Below are 19,063 nucleotides of genomic sequence, written 5' to 3'. Positions count from 1 at the left end.
AACAGCTGGCACCAGCGCTTACGGTAACTACGGTACTTCAAAAAATTGGGTATCGTCAGTGTGTTTTGTTATTTTAGTACCGAAAGGTATCGTAAGTATTGGTTCTCGTGACATCCCTACCCCAGGCACATTCCAGACTTCCAGGCATCTTTTCAAAAGGTACTGTGCAAAAACAACAGTGCAAAACAAAACCGTGGATATAACAGTGCAGCCATTCAGTTAACAAGATGAACATGAGTTTTGAGCTTTTTAAAGGACGTATTTAATACAAAATCAATCAATGTTCAGTGTGGTCGCGGCGAAATTCCAGCTGTCACTGGCAAATCGTCTTATACATCGGCTACATTGAGTCTATGGCATCGAAAAAAATAAATAAATTGGGTAATCATGTTTTGTCAAACCAATCGCATATTTATGTGTAACTATATTAAACTAGGACATCCTGTGAATTTCCCTAGTTTAGTCATGATACTTGAAAGACACGCTCACGGTACCTACGGTGCTTAAAAAAAATGGGTATCGTCTGTGTTTTTGTTATTTTAGTACCGTAAGTATCGGTTCTCGTGACATCCCTACCAAGGCAGTTGAAAAGTGCGCAGAGAAAACGGATGCATTAGAATTAGAAATGTATTGCATTCTGTTCTGGGGTTGTAGTTTCAAGTGAATCAAAGTAGGTCTGGTAAAGTGCCGTCCAAGTCTAGTACAGCCTCACCTCTCTCACTACGCCAGAGTGACTTGCAAGAATCACAGTTGGCACAGCAAGACTGTCCAAGCACAAGATGAGTCCTTTCTGTGTTTGTTTTCCATTAATCAAGTCATCTCTCTCTCTCTCTCTCTCGCTCTCTGTCTGTCTCTCTCCCTCGTCCTCCTCCCTCTCTCTTGCAGGAGTGATGCACCAGGTGAAGACGCTGGCCGATTCAGAGACGTTCCTCAGCAACCCCCCCAGGGCTTGCTCCAGCACCCCTCCCAGCCTGTGCACCACCACCATCACCACGACAACCAGCAGCGCCAGCAGCAACGCTCAGCCTCCCGCTGACCTGGGCTCCCCCAGCTTCCAGCACAGCATGGACGACTCTCTGGACCTCAGCCCACAGGGGTAAAGAAACACACACACACACACACACACACACACACACACACACACACACACACACACACATTCTGGTTTAGAGATCTAATGTGGAGACACACCCCATTGGTGATGAATGCTGACAAGCACACATACTTGAATTCACTTGTAGACTTGTTTAAACTTACTGCAGGTAGGTTGCATTGCAGCGGTGCTGTGTGTGGCTCTAAAATGCTCTGCATCCGTGCCTCATTTCATTGCTGCATGCTGGCCTTCATGTTGAGTATGGGTACAGACCAGACGTTGACGTCCTCTAATGCTCTGTTATTCCATCTCTTCGGCAGGCGTTTGAGTGACGTGCTGAAGAGGAAGCGTCTCCCGAAGCGTGGCCCCAGGAGGCCCAAGTACTCTCCTCCCAGAGACGATGACAAGGTTGACAATCAGGGTAGGGACACCACTGCTCCCTGTACACTGAGCTGAAGTCAATTCACAACCACTGTTTACTCATGTAGTAGGAGTTAAAACAGGTTAACTGACTGTCTATAACACTGTTTGTCAGTTCTGTTTACTAAGTGTTCTGTAGGATTATCGCTTGTCAGTAGATGTGTGAAGGTAGCTGGTTGTTTTCTCATTTCTGTCTGACCTTCCTTGCGGACCTCTCTCTCCCTCCACTCCTCTCTCCTCCATAGCCAAAAGTCCTACCACCACTCAGTCACCCAAGTCCTCGTTCCTGGCCAACCTCAACCCTAAGACGTGGAAACTGGGGGTCCAGACCAATAACTCCAGCTCTGAGCCCTCTCGCACCGCTGGGGTCAGCGGCCTCGCCAGGCCCCCTGCCAAGGACTCCGTCTCCAACAACAGGTGGGCGACCATCTCAGATTCTCCTTGGGGTTTTTCATGTGTGGAGACATGTGACCTGAATGTGACGTTATTTTGGAATAGGAACTAATATTGCATCAGATTTTTCTTCTAGTGGAATTATTTAAAACAGCAAGTCAAGAATGATTGAGTGGTAGACTTTCAAATTAAGTTCTTGTCTTGAAATGTGCTATTAAATCTGGTCATTTTCAGTTGTTTTTACACGATTAATTTAGTGCTTGCTACTCACACTTTACACTTTCAATTAACATGAACTAGTATGACACAATTTGATTTTATTTAGTAAAAATGTTCAGCACACCTTAAAGCTATAGTTTAATATATTTTATATACACTAAATACAGCGGTCTCTTCTCTCTGTTCTGTAGGGATAAGATTAAGGCCTGGATCAAGGAGCAGGCCGTTAAGTTTGTGGAGCGCTACTTCAACACTGACAGCGTGGACGTTAGTAACCCAGCCCTGAATGTACTACAGAGACTCTGCACTGCCACAGAGCAGCTTGGCCTTCAGGTATGCACACACACACACACACACACACACACACACACACACACTCACACAGACTCAGATTGTTTCCTTTCAAGTCAATTCATGTACACACTGCTCTGTGAAAATCCAATCTATGGCTATACAGCACACACATACACACAGTAGCTTAGTGCATCGTTTCAGATAACGGCATGGCTGTGTTTGTATGGAGGGCTGTTAACATGTATCTCTTCGTAATGAAGTCATGACAATAGCACCAGTGTCGCACCTTCCAATGAGATAATTTGAACCATGAAATGGTTATCAGATCCTATTACTGTTTGAAGTGTAGGTCCAGTGCTCGTCCCAAAGACACCGCATTGTGTTGCTAAAAAGAACTCATCATGTTTTATGTATAAGATGAAGACCTGCATGCAAGGTTACACCTGAACATGACCTAGCACATTACGTAGCTTAAACATGACACAGCAGATAGTGTAACACCAGACCCGGCACCCTGCCACCCACACAGCACCCCAAAGAGGCAGACTGTTAGCTGTCTGGGTAATATCACAGTGTGATCATTAAGATGGTTTACACACATCTTGGCAAGATGGACATGGTGGTGTCTTTAGCGGTTTACTTCATCGGATCCTGTTGGTGTGTACCAGTCAGTAAAGTCAAGGTTTGAGAGAGAAGAATTTACATTCTTGTTCCCAGAATGCTGTGGTCCATTTAGTTTTAGTTACACACAGGAAAAGAAACACCTTGTGCTATTGGTTGGGGACTTCCTAAAGTGGCCAATCCTCAGTGTTATACCCAGCAATTTAGTCTTGTAACACAACAGGATGCACTACAACCATCATTATCAATACTTAATTATGCTCAACAATAACAAAGATTCCTTTGTGAGCGTTTCACTGGGGTTCAAGTGAGCACTGTCCTTCATCAGGTGTTGAGTTAAACTAACAACACCTCCAGAAGAGGTAACTCCCAAATACCAATTCAGTACTACAGTACTTGAATTAATTTCTCCACCTGAAATAGCAACTTCATACAATCCATTGGGATTGTTTTGTTCAACGTTTAATTATTCTGTAACCTTAACATAAATCATAGACGTGTATCTTATTTTAACATGATAGAATGCCACTCATGTTCATTTTACTATTTGTAATAGCATTCGTTTGTTGTCAGTTATCAGATGCTGTTCTTCAAAGCGACATAGGTTATTGTACAGATACATTTTTAATCTTTCAATGTGCTCTCTGGGTTTTGTGTGCTTGGCAGGTGGATGAAGGTGTGGAGTGCCTTGTGGAGATCTCTGGCATTGTGTCGGAGTCGGACGTGTCGTCGTTTGAGATCCAGCATAGTGGCCTGGTCAAGCAAATGCTGCTCTACCTGACCTCCTGCGGCGATCGCAACGTCGTCAGCCGCGACCAGCGCATCAAGAGGTTCCTGCACGTCTTCTGCGGATGCCCGGTAAGGACAAGCACACACACACACACACACACACACACACACACAAACACAAATACATCTGCGAGGAATACAAGGAACACACCCATATTCATGCGTGCATACAATGCCAAGCATGTGTTGTTCCATGTTCCATGTATGTTCATATGTACATGAGACACACAGACAACACTCATACGTAAAATGCAGTCTGTTGTTGCCCTGTACCATATTGTACTTGGTTCTCATCCAAAACTGGGTGCTGTGATTGGTGCCTTTGAGTGCAAGTGGAGACGTTCCTGCATGGTTGTTCTAACTATCCTAATGCATGTGTTAATTATCACAGTCACACACACACATATGTATGGAATCTGCATGTTGTTATAAGTTCTCACCCAAAAGTGTGTGTGCTCTTGATTGGTGTAATTCTGTTTCCTTATTGGCTGAATTCTGTGCCCTCATTGGCTCAATTCTGTGTTCTGAATGATGTGATTCTGTGTCCTGATTGGCTGAATTCTGTGTCCTGTGCATTGTGACTGCAGCAGATGCCAGGGCAGGAGGCACGGATAGACCCGGCTGAAAACCTGCCTCTGCTGGCGCTGGTGCACAAGATGAACAACTGCCTGAGCCAGATGGAGCAGTTCCCCGTCAAGGTGCACGACTTCCCCTCCGGAAACGGCAACGGCAGCAGGTCTGTCCCACACTCTATTCTCTCCTCCCCTCTGTCTGTCCATCTTCTGTCTGCTCTTGTTCTGAGCTCCTCTGGTGTGGTGTTTGCTCTCCAGCTGTCCAGCGCTGTCTGTGCGGCTCATCCTTCTTTTTTTGTTCCGTGAGCTCGTCACCTTTCTAGATATTGTCTCTTGGTTCTGCCTTCATTTGTCTCTCACTCTGTCTGATACTCTCTCTCTCTGTCTGGATGTCTCACTCTTTTTCTCTCGCTCTGTGTCTCACTTTTTTTTTCTCTCTGTCTCTCAATGTCTCTTTCTGTCTCTCTCTCTTTCCCTCTCCTTTTCTCTCACATACTCACTCATGGTTGCATTCTTTCTCAGCAGCTCCAGTCTGTCCAGTCTCATCAATGTATCTGCCTTTCTAGCTCGAAGCCTAACTCAGTTTGTCCCTTTCTTCCTCCCTGTCCATCTCTCTGTGTGTTCTTTTTGTCTGGTCTTGAATGAGCTGTTTATATCTTCCCTTCCTCAATCGCTCATTCCGTCTTTGTTTTTCCCGTTTGGCTCCTTCACTTAGAGTAGCAGCCAGGAATATATCTGTGTCATGACCCTGAGTTTGTTGCAAACCAACTTGCTCCCATACTAACAGAGTGAGTGGGCTGCCAAAATTGTGCCAGTGCTCGCTAGTCCCATTGTGTGCCTGCCAGTACCAGCTGACGCTTCCGAGCGCCTCAATATGCCAGTGTTTTGACTGACGTACGTACGTGTGTGTGTGTCCGCAGAGGTTCCCAGGCTCTGAAGTTTTTCAACACGCATCAGCTCAAGTGCCAGCTGCAGAGGCACCCGGACTGTACCAATGTCAAGCAGTGGAAGGGAGGCCCGGTGAAGATCGACCCCCTTGCGTTGGTGCAGGCCATTGAGAGATATCTGGTGGTCCGAGGTGGGTACAGACGCTAACCCTGAAGCATCCATATTAACTCATGAACTCGTATGAACTCATCCAAGCACATTTCTCTGTCTGTACAGGCTATGGACGAATCAGGGAAGAGGATGAGGACAGTGATGATGATGGATCCGATGATGAAATTGACGAATCACTGGTGTGTTTATTATGAAGTGTGCTATCTATTTATGTTACAGTTCCACACTATATGACTAAATGTACCACAGATAAATACTCCAGGTTAGAAAGGTACTCTGAGAACTGGAACTTTTATAAGTGGTTGTAGCCACTGTCTCTCATCTGCTAATGTATCCATGAGCACACAGCTACAACATACAGCTGAAGATCCTCTGACCAATGAGTGTGATATTAGGCTACGGTTGACTTGTGCTAAAACGGCACTTTTTCTCCATTTGACCTCCCCTCAGGCGGCCCAGTTCCTGAACTCAGGCAGTGTTCGCCACCGGCTGCAGTTCTACATGGGCGAGACGCTGCTGCCCTACAACATGACCGTCTACCAGGCCGTGCGCCAGTACAGCCTGCAGGCCGAGGAGGAGCGCGAGTCTACGGACGACGAGGCCAACCCGCTGGGCCGTGCCGGCATCTGGACCAAAACACACACCATCTGGTACACATACACACACACACACACACACACAGAAGTGCTTTAACCATACATGGTCTTGTTCATTGTTTTGAGTGCTTGTGCACTGTGAATCCATGCACCAATACAGCATTCATGGAAAAAAGTAATTTGTGTGTGTCTGGCAGGTATAAGCCAGTGAGGGAGGATGAGGACGGCACCAAGGACGCAGTGGGAGGCAAGAGAGGAAGAGCACAGACAGCTCCCACCAAGACCTCCCCCCGCAATGCCAAGAAGCAGGACGAGCTGTGGCACGGTACGATCATGCACAAACACACATAAGCACACACACAGGTGTTGTTTCTGTCGCACACATATTCACTTCTATTAATAATAATAATGCATTTTATTTGTATAGCACACTTTCACATACAAAGATGTCTCAAGGTGCTTATTAAGAGGGCGTCGAAGGAGTCCCAAGTTCTTTGAGGATGGGGTTGTTTAGTCCAGGAGTGGTTGTGGGGTGAAGTCGGCAGAGTTGCGAGCTGGTATAGTTCAACACCATGGTGACCAATTAGGGATGCTGCCTAGCCTCGCTAGCTACACTGTGGTGAGATGGAGGAAAGTTGGAAAGTTGTCCGTCCAGGCGAGTATGATGGGTATGATGAGTGTGATGGTTGGATCCCTGAGCCCTTTCCCTTAGAGCCCTTTTCCAGGTGGGACGGACAATGTTAAGAGTCTTTCAAAGATGTCAGCGTCCTCGCCTCAATAAAAAATTAAATAAAAACAAGTCTCCGGAATGATGTTTTGGTAGCTGAACTAACGAAGACCCTTATAACATTTTTAAATAGATCAAAAAGTACAAAAATCAATGGCTATGTACAGCGATTTAACTTAACTACGCTATTATATACAACAGAAGAACTGACATTTAGAATCAATTAAAATTACAGTAAAAATATGACAAAAACTGGGCTAGACAGGGCGGCGTTAGACTCGCCAGCGTCCCCGTCACCTAGCAACCTTACTTCTGAAGCACTGTTACTTAAGTTAGGTTCAGTTTCACAGGCTCCTTCTTGTGACGCCATGAGACTAGACTTGAATTTCATGAAGAATGTGTTGCTGTGCCCTCTGGTGTATGGAACTGGTATTGCACCCGTGTTAAGTCTGTTGGATACCTCTCAGTCCTGACAAAGCATTTATGTGTCTAGGATAGTCCTTCTTTATTCATTGGGCCTATTTTACCTCGGCAAACGTGGGCAGCTCTAAACATGGCTGCCAAAAAAACAACTGACTTTGACTGTGTGTGTGTGTATTCCTGTGTGTAGATGGTGTGTGTCCCAGCATCACCAACCCCTTGGAGACATACCTCATGTCCGATCCCCCGGAGGCCATCACCTTCGATGACCCCTCCCTGGACGTCATCCTGCTGCTTCGTGTCCTCCACTCCATCAGCCGATACTGGTTCTACATGTACGATGTAAGTGTAAACACACACACACACGTGTCGCTGAATGACATGCTCACACACTCCATCAAACGATACTGGTTCTGCCTGTACGATGTGTATACACACACACACACACACACACACACACACACACACACACACACAGGTGTCTCTGAATGACATGCTCACACACTCCATCAGACAATACTGGATTACATGGTATGATATGAGCAAACACACACACAACTCCAAACAAAGTGCTGTCACACATCCCAAGACAATACACACACATATATTTCCAATCTATATGTGCAGAAATGCGGCTGTAAACCACTTACGTTGGCAGAAAACGGAACAGTTGTGCCGTTATTAGTAAAGATTGGAATCAGGAAGGATTTTTCTTTTTCTCTGGCTGTTTGCAGAATGCTGTGTGTAAGGAGATGGTGGCCACCACTGAGTTCATCAACAGCAAGCTGACGGCCAAAGCCAACCGCCAGCTGCAGGATCCTCTGGTCATCATGACCGGCAACATCCCCACCTGGCTCACTGAGCTGGGCAAAACCTGGTATGTGTGTGTGTGCTTGTGTGTGTGTGTGTACGTACACTACCATCATACCAGTGTACTGAAGAGATTAAGAGATTAGCATCGACACAGTTTGGCCTTCCACACCAAACAAGACTGGGTTACAGCACGCACATGTAACCCATCCTTGCCATGACAATAGCCATAGATGCTGACCTGGTGTGAAGTTTAAATTATGTCTAACTGTGTGCGTGTGTGTGTGCGTGCGTGCGTGCATAAAGGGGAAATGCATATTAACAAGAGTTTTACCCAGTTTGACAAAAAGGAAAACTATAGAAACTATATATAGCTCTACAGATATTCAGCAGAGCTAAGCATTATGTCATATATGTGTGAAGAGACTCTCTTTAACCCCTAGGACGCACACGCAGTCATGGTGACAGTTTCTCCTTCTCTCTCCTTTCCTCCTGCCTTGCAGCCCCTTCTTCTTCCCGTTCGACACACGGCAGATGCTGTTCTACGTGACCGCGTTTGACCGCGACCGTGCCATGCAGCGCCTGCTCGACACCAACCCCGAGATAAATCAGTCTGACTCCCAGGACAGCCGCGTCGCTCCACGCCTCGACAGGAAGAAGGTACCTCCTTACTTCCTCTACTCGCCGTCTCTCTCCCTCACACACACTCTCACTTTACCCTGCTGTCTGTAAATATATACTTGCTGCATGTCTGAAATTAGTGAAAAATGTAGCAAGGGAAAGCACATTTGATGTTGGCACATGCTGCCAGGCCTCCTCCTGCTCTAGACACTACTTGCACTAAAGGCACTAGTGTTCACTGAGATGTGGAGAGCAGACAAGTGCTGACTAGTTATCGCAAGTTAAGTTAGCTAATGCAGTAGTGGATGCTTGTTGTTTTTTCTGTTGTTGTTTTTTTGACAACTCTCTGTTTGCCCATGCAGCGGACGATAAACCGCGATGAGTTGCTGAAGCAGGCTGAGTCCCTGATGCAGGACCTGGGCAGTTCCAGAGCCATGCTGGAAATCCAGTATGAGAATGAGGTATGTCGACTCAACCAATCAGCTGTCAGCGCCTCAGACCTGTGTGGTATTATTGGTCAGGACTACGTGAAAGACTACTGAATTAAATACTTGTTTCAATCACCCTGTATACCTTTCTTTTCCAAATCAACATTAGTTCTCTCTGCTTTTGCCTTCCCCTCTCTTTTTTCTCTCTCTCTCTCACACACACACACACACACACACATCTTTTTTTTCTGATCTATCTCTCTCTTTCCTAAACTCCCTCTCTCAATCTCACTCTCTTCCTCACATCTCTCTCTTTGTGTGTGTGTCAGGTGGGCACTGGTCTGGGCCCCACGCTGGAGTTCTATGCTCTAGTATCTCAGGAGCTGCAGAGAGCTGACCTGGGCCTGTGGAGAGGAGAGGAGGTCACCCTCAGCAACCCAAAAGGTAACACACACACACACACACACACACACACACACACACACACACACAGACTTGTTCAGGCAGAAGAGAAACCTGATTTTGTAACACAGCTCTCCAATGAGCCCCTGATATGAAATATGTCTTCTCGTCTGTCCCTCTGTCTGTCTGCTGTGCAGGGAGTCAGGAGAGCACCAAGTACATGTTCTGCTCCAGAGGGCTGTTTGCCGTGCCATTTGGCCGAACCACCAAACCCGCGCACATCGCCAAGATCAAAATGAAGTTCCGCTTCCTGGGCAAGCTGATGGCCAAAGCCATCATGGACTTCAGACTGGTACACCCATCTCGTTTACTCTGTCCTGTCTTCCTGTTTTATATCGCTCTGTCTCTCACTCTGAGGAACACATACAAAATACCAATGAACACACACACACACACACAGATTTTAACCTTTTGGAAGGAATCTTACCTCCACCCCGTACATTTTTCCATTCTAATAATCCCATCAAACTAGACCATTTCCTGTTCCCATCTTCTTCTGTTGGGCTCTTCTGATGAGTGTGTTTGTGTTAATCCTGATCCTGGAATAATGTTCGAACTACAGGAAGTGATATGTGGATCCAGACCCCTGTTAATTTGTATTGTTGTGAAGTAACTCCATACCTTAGAAGTGTAGTTTCATGTGCCTGTAATGTAGTCTGTTTTGCAATACCGATCACACCAGAGCATCTTCAAATAGCAGTTTTTATTGTTATACATTGCTAACGTGTGTGTGTGTGTGTGTGTGTGTGTGTACTGTAGCTGGACCTACCACTGGGCCTTCCTTTCTACAAGTGGATGCTGCGGCATGAGACATCCATCAGCTCTCACGACCTGGTCAACATTGACCCGAGTGTGGCCAAGTCCATCCAGCACCTGGAGGACATTATCAGAGAGAAGAAGAGACTGGAACAGGACCGCTCCCACGTGAGACACACACACACACACACACACACAAACACAAGCAAACACTCATACAACATTTCTGCTCATTTGAACTCCACTGAATATTGTATTAGTCATTTCATAGGACACACACACACACACACATACACACACACACACACACACACACACACACACCATGTCTGGGAGACAGCCCAGCCACAAGCACAAGCCACTATAACTCAAACCACCACATTACCGTAGGATCACAGAAATGTCATGACCATTTAGAATCCTACATTTCCAGCATAGTCACTTCCATTCCTCTGCTGGCACACATTCACTATCTTGGCCATCACATCACATCACATCACATCATCTCCATAGTGCTTTAAGCTGCGTATCATCAGTCTGGGCTTTGGGATCATTACTATGGCATATGCATCGCTCTACCTTCTAGGAACCACAAAATGGGTTTAACCCATAGATGAGCCTTTGTTGCATATTTTGCACCTCAGTTAAACCCTCAAATCTCTTCCCATCTGTCTTATCAGACGAGGGAGACCCTTCAGCAGGCGCTGGAGAGTCTGAACATGAACGGCTGCTCAGTGGACGACCTGGGGCTGGACTTCACCCTGCCCGGGTACTCCAACATCGAGCTCAAGAAGGGGGGCAAAGATGTGCCTGTCTCCATCCACAACCTGGAAGAGTACCTTAGGGTGGGTACCTGTCTGTCTTATATATATATACACACACACACACACACACACACACACACACACACACACACACACACACACACACACACGCGCAACCAAAAAATAGCCACAAAAATAAACATTCAAACTTGCTTAACCATACTTTCCCAAGGAACCTGCACACAAGGGTATAAACGAGTAAATGAGTGTTGAAAGCATCTGTACTTTAAGTCCCTAAACGGCTCTTTCTCTTGTTCTTTTGTGTTTGTAGTTGGTGGTGTTCTGGACCCTAAATGAGGGCGTGTCACGGCAGTTTGAGTCCTTCAGGGAAGGCTTTGAGTCGGTCTTCCCCCTGCATCACCTGCAGTACTTCTACCCAGAGGAGGTGAGTGTGTGTCCTCTCCCAGCTGGGCAAGGTCCAGCGCCATCATACTCAGTGTTCCCTTTCCTCCCTCCATCCTCTGTATCGCCCTGTAACGTTTTACTCTCTCCTGCAGCTCGACCAGCTACTCTGTGGCAGCAAGTCAGAGACCTGGGATGTGAAGACACTTATGGAATGCTGTCGGCCAGACCATGGTTACACACACGACAGGTACACGCGCACATCACACACGCACACACCTCTTTATCTCCCTCTGGAACGAAATACTGTTTTCTGATTGGCTAATGGGGTGTACATTAAGTTCGTATAACCGGACACCTTGGACGTAGTCCCAGTAGAAACGTTAAATCGCCGTTCCATATCAATGCTCATGAATGGTTACCATTGACAACCAACGTAACGGTTTTTTTTTCTTCAAAAAATGCACTACTTTCTCTAACGGGAGCACTAGGCTTCCAATCAAGAATTCATCAGGTTATTATGCATATTAAATTTCCTAAAGATAAAGGAAATTCTAAATAATAATAATAATAATAATAAAAACATTTTTGGATGTTGTAAACGGGAGATAAGCGGGATAACGGCCTCCGAGCTGTCCAGTTCTACGAAGTTAATGGACTTCTGCGGACCAACACCACTCCGCTCCGCGTCGTGGTGTTCTTTGCCCCGCAGCGTCCATTAACTTCGTAGAACTGGACAGCTCGTCGGCCGTTATCCCTTACATAATGTAATGTCGGTATATACAGTGGTATTAAGTTGTGGTCAAGGCTTTGCCTACATTTCTGTATTTACACAAACCTTAAGTAAAAGCCTCAAACATGCAAAATGCAAACTGCATGAACGAACATGGATGTACATTCAATTTAATGTAATTCACTATATCTCTGTGTGTGTGTGTGTGTGTGTGTGTGAGTAGCCGGGCGGTGCGGTTCCTGTTTGAGGTGCTGAGTAGCTTCGATGCGGAGCAGCAGAGACTCTTCCTGCAGTTCGTCACAGGGAGCCCCAGGCTGCCCGTCGGAGGTCAGACCATTACACTCTCCTTCTCTCTGTTCATATTACTCTCTGTGTCCGCTGGCCTCATCGCTACCTTGTGTAGTGTGCTAACGGCCATGTTGCCTCTGCCTCCTATTTTCCTGTTCTTTTGGTGTTGGGTGTTTTTTTGTCTTGTTTCTTGATCTTTACCCCCTTAACAAAATTCCATACTTCGGAAAATACATTCTAAAATGCCAAGCTGTGGCCTGTGTGTGTGTGTGTGTGTAAAGGCAGCCTCAGTCGTGAGCTTAGCTTTTCCTGCTCTTTAACCCTGTGTGTGTATGTGTGTATGTGTGTGTGTGTGTGTGTGTGTGTGTGTGTGTGTGTGTGTGTGTGTGTAGGGTTCCGGAGCTTGAACCCACCACTGACCATCGTGCGGAAGACCTTTGAGTCGACGGAGAACCCGGATGACTTCCTGCCGTCGGTCATGACCTGCGTGAACTACCTGAAGCTGCCCGACTACTCCAGCATCACGATCATGCGCGAGAAACTGTTGATCGCGGCCCGCGAGGGCCAGCAGTCCTTCCACCTCTCCTGATGTTGCCGCCTCTCTGCGGCCCTCCCCCCTTCGCGCCATCCCTCGCTCCCTCTTCCTCTCGTTCAGAATGCCTTCTCCCCCCCTACTCACAGAGAAATCATGACTTCCACCTAGGAGTTTTGTCATCTGACCGTCTTTTTTTTTCTGGCTTTCTCTTTTGTTTTTTCTTTCTTATGTTTTACTCTTGTAAATTCTTGCTTTTTTTTTTTGGTCTGGCCCTGTGGGAATGCACTGCTCCGTGCACCCTTCCTGATCCAAAAAAAAAAAAAGAAAAGAAAAGTAGGAAAAAAAAATGCAAAAGTAGCTTGCAGATCTGAAAGAGATGAGAGGGAAGAAAAACCTGGAGACTCACGCTGCACTTCTCTTGTCTCTCTCTCTCCCCCCAACCCCACCCTATGTACACAACCTATGACTTAAAAACATAAAAAAAGAAAAAAAAATGTAAAAAAAAATATCAGTAGTTGAGTAATGTGTTTAAAAAAATCTTACTAAGATTGAGGGGGCGGGAGAGAAATACCTGGCTGACAACATTATAAACCTGCACCGCTGTGTCATTCAAAACAAACAAACAAGGGGTATTTCTATACCTCCTGACACTCTGGCATGGTGACGCCATCACTGTGTGTGTGTGTGTGTGTGTGTGTGTGTGTGTGTGTGTGCGCGAGTGAGCGAGCGAGCGTGTGTGTGTGTGCTTTGGGGGGTGGGTGGTGGTTGTGGAGGGAAGGGTCTCTCTCATTAAGCAGGCTAGGTTCATTTAGAGCTCCAAAGATCATTTGTACAGACAAGATAAAGAAAAAAAGAAAAAAAAAGTTGCAGATTTTGCTCAACACACATTTAATAGGGTTAGCTGTGTGTCTGTGTTTGTGTGTGTGTTTGTGTGTGTGTGTGTGTGTGTGTGTGTGCTTTCTCTCTCTCTCCCTCCCTCCCCCTTCTCTCTCTTTCTTGTCAGTTCCTCCACTCCTATATGTCTCCTGTGATATAGCCTTGCCTCCCCACCACACACACACACACACACAAACACACACCTACACCCCTTCTCCACCCTGTGTGTGTTTTTGCTTTTTTTTCTAGTTCAGCTTCAGTTTATTGTAATTATAATAATTATTATTTTCTCTTTCTCCATCTCTCTCCTTGTGTGTTGAATTCATTTTTTTCCCATTATTATTATTAACTGTTTCTGGCAGATTTTTCTGAAGATGTGTGAGAGTTGCAGTTGGTTGAATGCAAGTAGTGACAAAAAAAAAAAAAGAAGCATAGTGTCTATCACTATTATTATTATAATTATTATTATTGTTGTTGTTACTTGATTGTTTTGTTTTATACCCAAGTTGAAATGATGTTCTGGCCTACAGTTACACCACCACCCCCCCTCCGCCTCCCCTAATTCCATCACCGCCCCTCAAGTGGCACAACGAGCAAAGGAGGGGAGGGGGGTGAAGGCAAAAGGAAAGTTCTTTTGGCACATGTTTGATAGAGTAGCATGCGCTTGCTGGAAACATGGGGGACTTAAATAAAAACTCAAATCTGTGTCAGGGGCTTGGGTTGGGCATTGGCTTAGCCAAGCTTATTGTCTCCCTTACAATCCCGTTTTAAAAAGCAGCGCACATGAACATGAGGAGAAGAGAAAAGAAAGGGGGAAAAAATGTCTGGTCTCATTTTGTTTAATAATGGCCAGAGAGCATTTCAGAAAACAAAAGAAAATGAAACCAGAATTAAAAAAGGAAAAAAAAGTTAACAGAATAAAGTTTATCTGCAGATCTTCTGCCCTGGTTTGAGGCGTAGTATCTGCTCTACATTTTTTATTTGAATTTTCTATTTTGTTCTGTTTTGTTTTCATTTGTTTTTTGTCCTTTTCATCTCTTTTCTTTCTTGCTGTAGTTTTCTTTTTTTTTTCTTTTGCACTGCTGGCTTGGAACAAACCGTGGTGTGCACTGCAGTCAGTGGGCAGGAGGGGGCAGCAGCGCGCACCTCTCCTGTGCCCCATCGTTCATGTGCTGGTTTTTAAGATCTGCAATAATTTACTGCATCAGGTTCGTGTTTTTACCTGAACTTAAATAAAGTAACTGTTTGACTCAGTTGTGGTTCGTTTACTGGGTTCTAGAGTGGGATGGGTTGGACTGATCTTGAGGTGCTGGTCAATTATCATGGCATCAGATTTTTCACTCAAAGGCTGTATGCCTGGGGTATTGTAATCAGATAAGGATGGTTAAACTAGGTGTTGCTATGAATTGAATTGTAATCCCACTGGCTAAGCAATTTATGAGCAAGTTGATGCTTACAACTTCAAGGTCATGGATGCAATCAAGAGAAATGCCTAGCCTACTGTGGGCTACCGGAAAGCACTCTGGTAAAACACAACTGTTCAACGATAAAATGTGAAATGTAAGTTGCTGTACAAGGTGAATGTGAACCAGATGGTCAGGAACTCCTAACCCACTGTACACTTAAATCAGTGTTTATAAAAATGGTGTCTTTCACAAGCTCAGCTGTAATACCATCAGCATCACCGGTCCACCTGTCTTTGTTTTGTCTGGTTGTTCCTGGTCTGGTCCACATAACTACAACCTGGTCCAATACAGCAAAAGAAAATTGCCTTGACATGACCAGCGTTGTTGATTCAGTTCAAAAGCTGACTATGAGACAGAGTCACACAGAGTCTGAGGGGGAAAGTCATATTCTTGTGACTGTCAGCTTTCAAAGAATCTTTAAAGGTCATCGTATGAGGAAGAAGCCCATCAACCTCATGTTCTCAAAATTCTGCCTCTGGATGTGTTACTTCCCCTCCAGAGTGATGTGGCATCACTGCCTTTTTGAACCCCTTCTCCTGGAGAAGGCCAAAGCGGGCTGGGAGTGAGGAGCCTGAGATTAGGAAGCATAAATCCTCTCTATGTGAGCCCAGCTTTACCCACACAGAGAACAAATCAGTCTGTGTGTGTGCGTATGTGTGTAACAGCAAATCAGACACTATGAATCAAAGCTCATATGCAGTCTCCTGGTAGAACCAGCTACCTTGGTGTGTTCTCATTTGAAAGTGCATATTTTGAACGCAAAGATCAGTGACACAGGTGTTACGGAACATTTAATATGTAAAGCTGTGACAAGGATGATGATGCATGTGCCAAGCTCAGTCTTTCATGCAGGTCTTTATGGACCCCTCTCCTTCCTACCTGTAATCATCGCTCTAAGACTGCCAAGATTAGGCTGAGGCTCGGGATGTAGCGATCTGTGTGTCGTTTGCCATGCATAGGCAGGGAGATGTTGGAAGTCATGCTGAACCTAAGAAATCAACTCTTCAGAGTGTTAATGCAAGTGTTGGGGCCTATACGTATGGTCAATGAATTTGCAGGGTGGTATTCTTAAAAATGACCGAACAAAAAACTACAGATTGCACTTGCCGTTTTTTTGTGACGATACACACAAATTGTAAGTGTCCGCATGGTCGTAATTTTAATAGGATGGGTTAAGAACTCAAGCTGTGAGATTTAAGATCTCAAAAGCCCTGTATTCATGAGACGCAGGGCCATCAAGGACATTTTGACTTGACCAAGAGGAGGGGAGAGTGAGAACACTCATCACACTCCACTCAGGTCATTCCATAATACCATCATAAGTATATTCAACCAGAATGCTTACATTCTAGCCTCAAATAAAAGCAACCGTTACAAATAGATATAAAATGCTATTTCCTTCACTGACAAGTAGGAAAACTTGGATGTACCAGGAACCATTTTATTTCTTGATGTTTATCCCAAGTCCCCTGAGGAGGATAATCCACTGATCTGATCATCACGGATCAGTGGTTTATTAGGTTTCCTCCGGTAGGAGGTAACCTATTGTTATTGTAGGCTTTCCTATTATTATTATTACGTTGCTGCAATGGAAGTCAATGGCAGCCCCTAGAACAATATGGTAACTTTTTGTGAAATTTGGCACACTCATTAAGGACAGTCCCTTCTTCATTCTCACCAAGTTTCATGGCTCTAATTACACCACTCTAGCGCCACCAACAGGTCAAAGTTGGACTTTTGTAACACACACAACTTTTGAACCGTATGACCGATTTTCAAAAATGAGGTACCATTGGATTCCCTGGATCAAGACGAATTAAAACCACCCAATGGCGTCAATTTCCGGTTATATAGATTTTCCGCTATTTCCGGTTTTATCAAAAACCTTTGAAAGCCTTCTCCTCCTACAATTTTTGGCAAATCTTCTTCAAAATCTCCTGAGATGATCTTCAGACCTAGCCTCACAAAAGTTATGGAAATAATTTTGATCCTCACAACCGTTTGTCCGGTACAGCCACTCAAATTCAATTGAAAAGTCGCCAAACAGGAAGTAAAGTCATATCTTGGCAAATCTTTGTGAAATCAACACCAAACTTGATATGTCACTGGAAGACACTACAACATGTTCCCATGTGCAAAGGCAACTTCATATCTTAAAAAATGATTGATATAAAGCAAATTGGATACATTGTTAACGCTAAAATAATGCTTTACACATCAACAGGTCAAAAAGTGATACTCTTATTCAATCACAAGTTCATGTGAAGACACTTGAGAGTGTTAAGTACGCAAATCTGAAAAAAAGTTGACTGTAAGATGAAAAGTGGATTTTTGGTGAATATTTGAAACATGCATGCTTGGCTAATTTCTAGGGTGATTTTCAGTAGAAGGTCTTTCTCTCTCTGCTCCTTTGCGCGTGTGTGCTCCAGATTCTCTCTCTCACACACACACACACACACACACACACACACACACACACACACACACACACACACAGACAGACAGGCTCCTTTGACACGCGCAAGCACACACACACAACATTAAAGGAAATGTAGGGATGACCACACCCCTTCTCACTCTTAGCTTGAAGCCATGGCCCTTGAGGATCTTCAAATTAATGCATTTGAAATGTAATATCCCATTGGCAAGTCTGCAGCATGGATCTTTCTATACAATGACAAATTGTCACAAAAATACATTTTTCCCTGGTTCGCAATGTCTGGAGGAGGAAACCGCCATCGCTGCTTGCAGCTATATTTTCCTGTGTTTTTGGAATGATCGTTGTCTAACCGGCCCACATGGTGGTTCTCTGCGTGAAGTTTGTAATATGAGTGTATTAGCCTTCTGTGTATGTGTGTAGCAAATAGTGGAGGTATGTAAGCTTCTGCAGTTGACACAATGTGATGTGGGTGGTGTGTGTCATAGTAATTCTTCATAGGCAGGATTTGCAGGCTGACATTGGGTCTCATTACAGACATGCGCCGGGTGAATTAAAGGGCAGTTAAGCGGCAAAGATTGTCATCGATTGTCCAGGTAGCACGGCAACAAGCAGTGTCCCGCATCAGCGCACATGCAGCCCGGACATTTAGAACAATCACCATGAAGTCTCATTTGGCCAGTAGTTTACACAGCAGTGAACGTATGCTTGGAAGAGTGATGAAGATGCATCTTAGGACCTGGTTTGCTAGTCCCTTTGTATCTGGAGGGCAGATAAAGATGTACGTTTGTGCTAGGAAAGGCTAACTAAAGTGTTCTTCAATGTGTACATTGAGTAGTTCTGTCATGCAATCAAATGGAAAGGTACATTTTTTTCTGTTTAAAGAAGTGCCACAGGGGGGGTCATTTATGTATTTTTTTAAGTTCATTTATGTAAGTTCATCAAGGCCTATTCATCAAGACTCCCCACAATACCTATAGAGTGCGGTATGTATTTGATGCTGTATGGCAGAGGTTTTCAACCAGGGGTCCGCGACGGCATTGCAGGGGGTCCGTGACATGAGCCTATGTTGATCAGTTCACCATTAAATATTTTTTATATTGATTTTTTCTTTCTCAAATAAGAAAAATATGTCAATCTAAATAGTCTGAATAGCCACATGGCCTGAAATATACTAATGCACACCCATATTCAGCGAAGAAATTACACTGACAAGTGCTACAGGCAGAATATCTGTGCAAGGGGGGCGTGGCGACGGGGGTGCTTACAAACACGCTTGTGC

At 44.9% G+C, this 19,063-nt stretch overlaps 1 protein-coding gene across 6 annotated transcripts in view; it reads left to right on the top strand.

Annotated features, from left to right (window-relative positions):
- The window catches only part of trip12 (thyroid hormone receptor interactor 12), a 63,551-nt gene extending 48,420 nt beyond the window's left edge, over positions 1-15,131 (top strand). For all 6 annotated transcript variants that reach the window (XM_080844696.1, XM_080844695.1, XM_080844697.1 and 3 more), the window contains 22 exons: positions 886-1,096; positions 1,414-1,514; positions 1,759-1,930; positions 2,317-2,458; positions 3,707-3,898; positions 4,417-4,565; positions 5,322-5,479; positions 5,566-5,639; positions 5,911-6,110; positions 6,254-6,381; positions 7,394-7,545; positions 7,938-8,080; positions 8,517-8,673; positions 8,997-9,095; positions 9,392-9,506; positions 9,662-9,816; positions 10,284-10,448; positions 10,961-11,125; positions 11,376-11,489; positions 11,602-11,696; positions 12,403-12,506; positions 12,860-15,131. In XM_080844696.1, the coding sequence (XP_080700822.1) occupies positions 886-1,096; positions 1,414-1,514; positions 1,759-1,930; positions 2,317-2,458; positions 3,707-3,898; positions 4,417-4,565; positions 5,322-5,479; positions 5,566-5,639; positions 5,911-6,110; positions 6,254-6,381; positions 7,394-7,545; positions 7,938-8,080; positions 8,517-8,673; positions 8,997-9,095; positions 9,392-9,506; positions 9,662-9,816; positions 10,284-10,448; positions 10,961-11,125; positions 11,376-11,489; positions 11,602-11,696; positions 12,403-12,506; positions 12,860-13,056 (3,188 nt within the window). In that variant the 3' untranslated portion in view covers positions 13,057-15,131. The remainder of the gene's footprint in view (positions 1-885; positions 1,097-1,413; positions 1,515-1,758; positions 1,931-2,316; positions 2,459-3,706; positions 3,899-4,416; positions 4,566-5,321; positions 5,480-5,565; positions 5,640-5,910; positions 6,111-6,253; positions 6,382-7,393; positions 7,546-7,937; positions 8,081-8,516; positions 8,674-8,996; positions 9,096-9,391; positions 9,507-9,661; positions 9,817-10,283; positions 10,449-10,960; positions 11,126-11,375; positions 11,490-11,601; positions 11,697-12,402; positions 12,507-12,859) is intronic.
- Positions 15,132-19,063: the final 3,932 nt, after the last annotated feature.

Source organism: Sprattus sprattus (genome assembly GCF_963457725.1).
Source record: "Sprattus sprattus genome assembly, chromosome: 9".
Classification (NCBI taxonomy): domain Eukaryota; kingdom Metazoa; phylum Chordata; class Actinopteri; order Clupeiformes; family Clupeidae; genus Sprattus; species Sprattus sprattus.
This window is presented reverse-complemented; position numbering and strand designations above follow the sequence as displayed.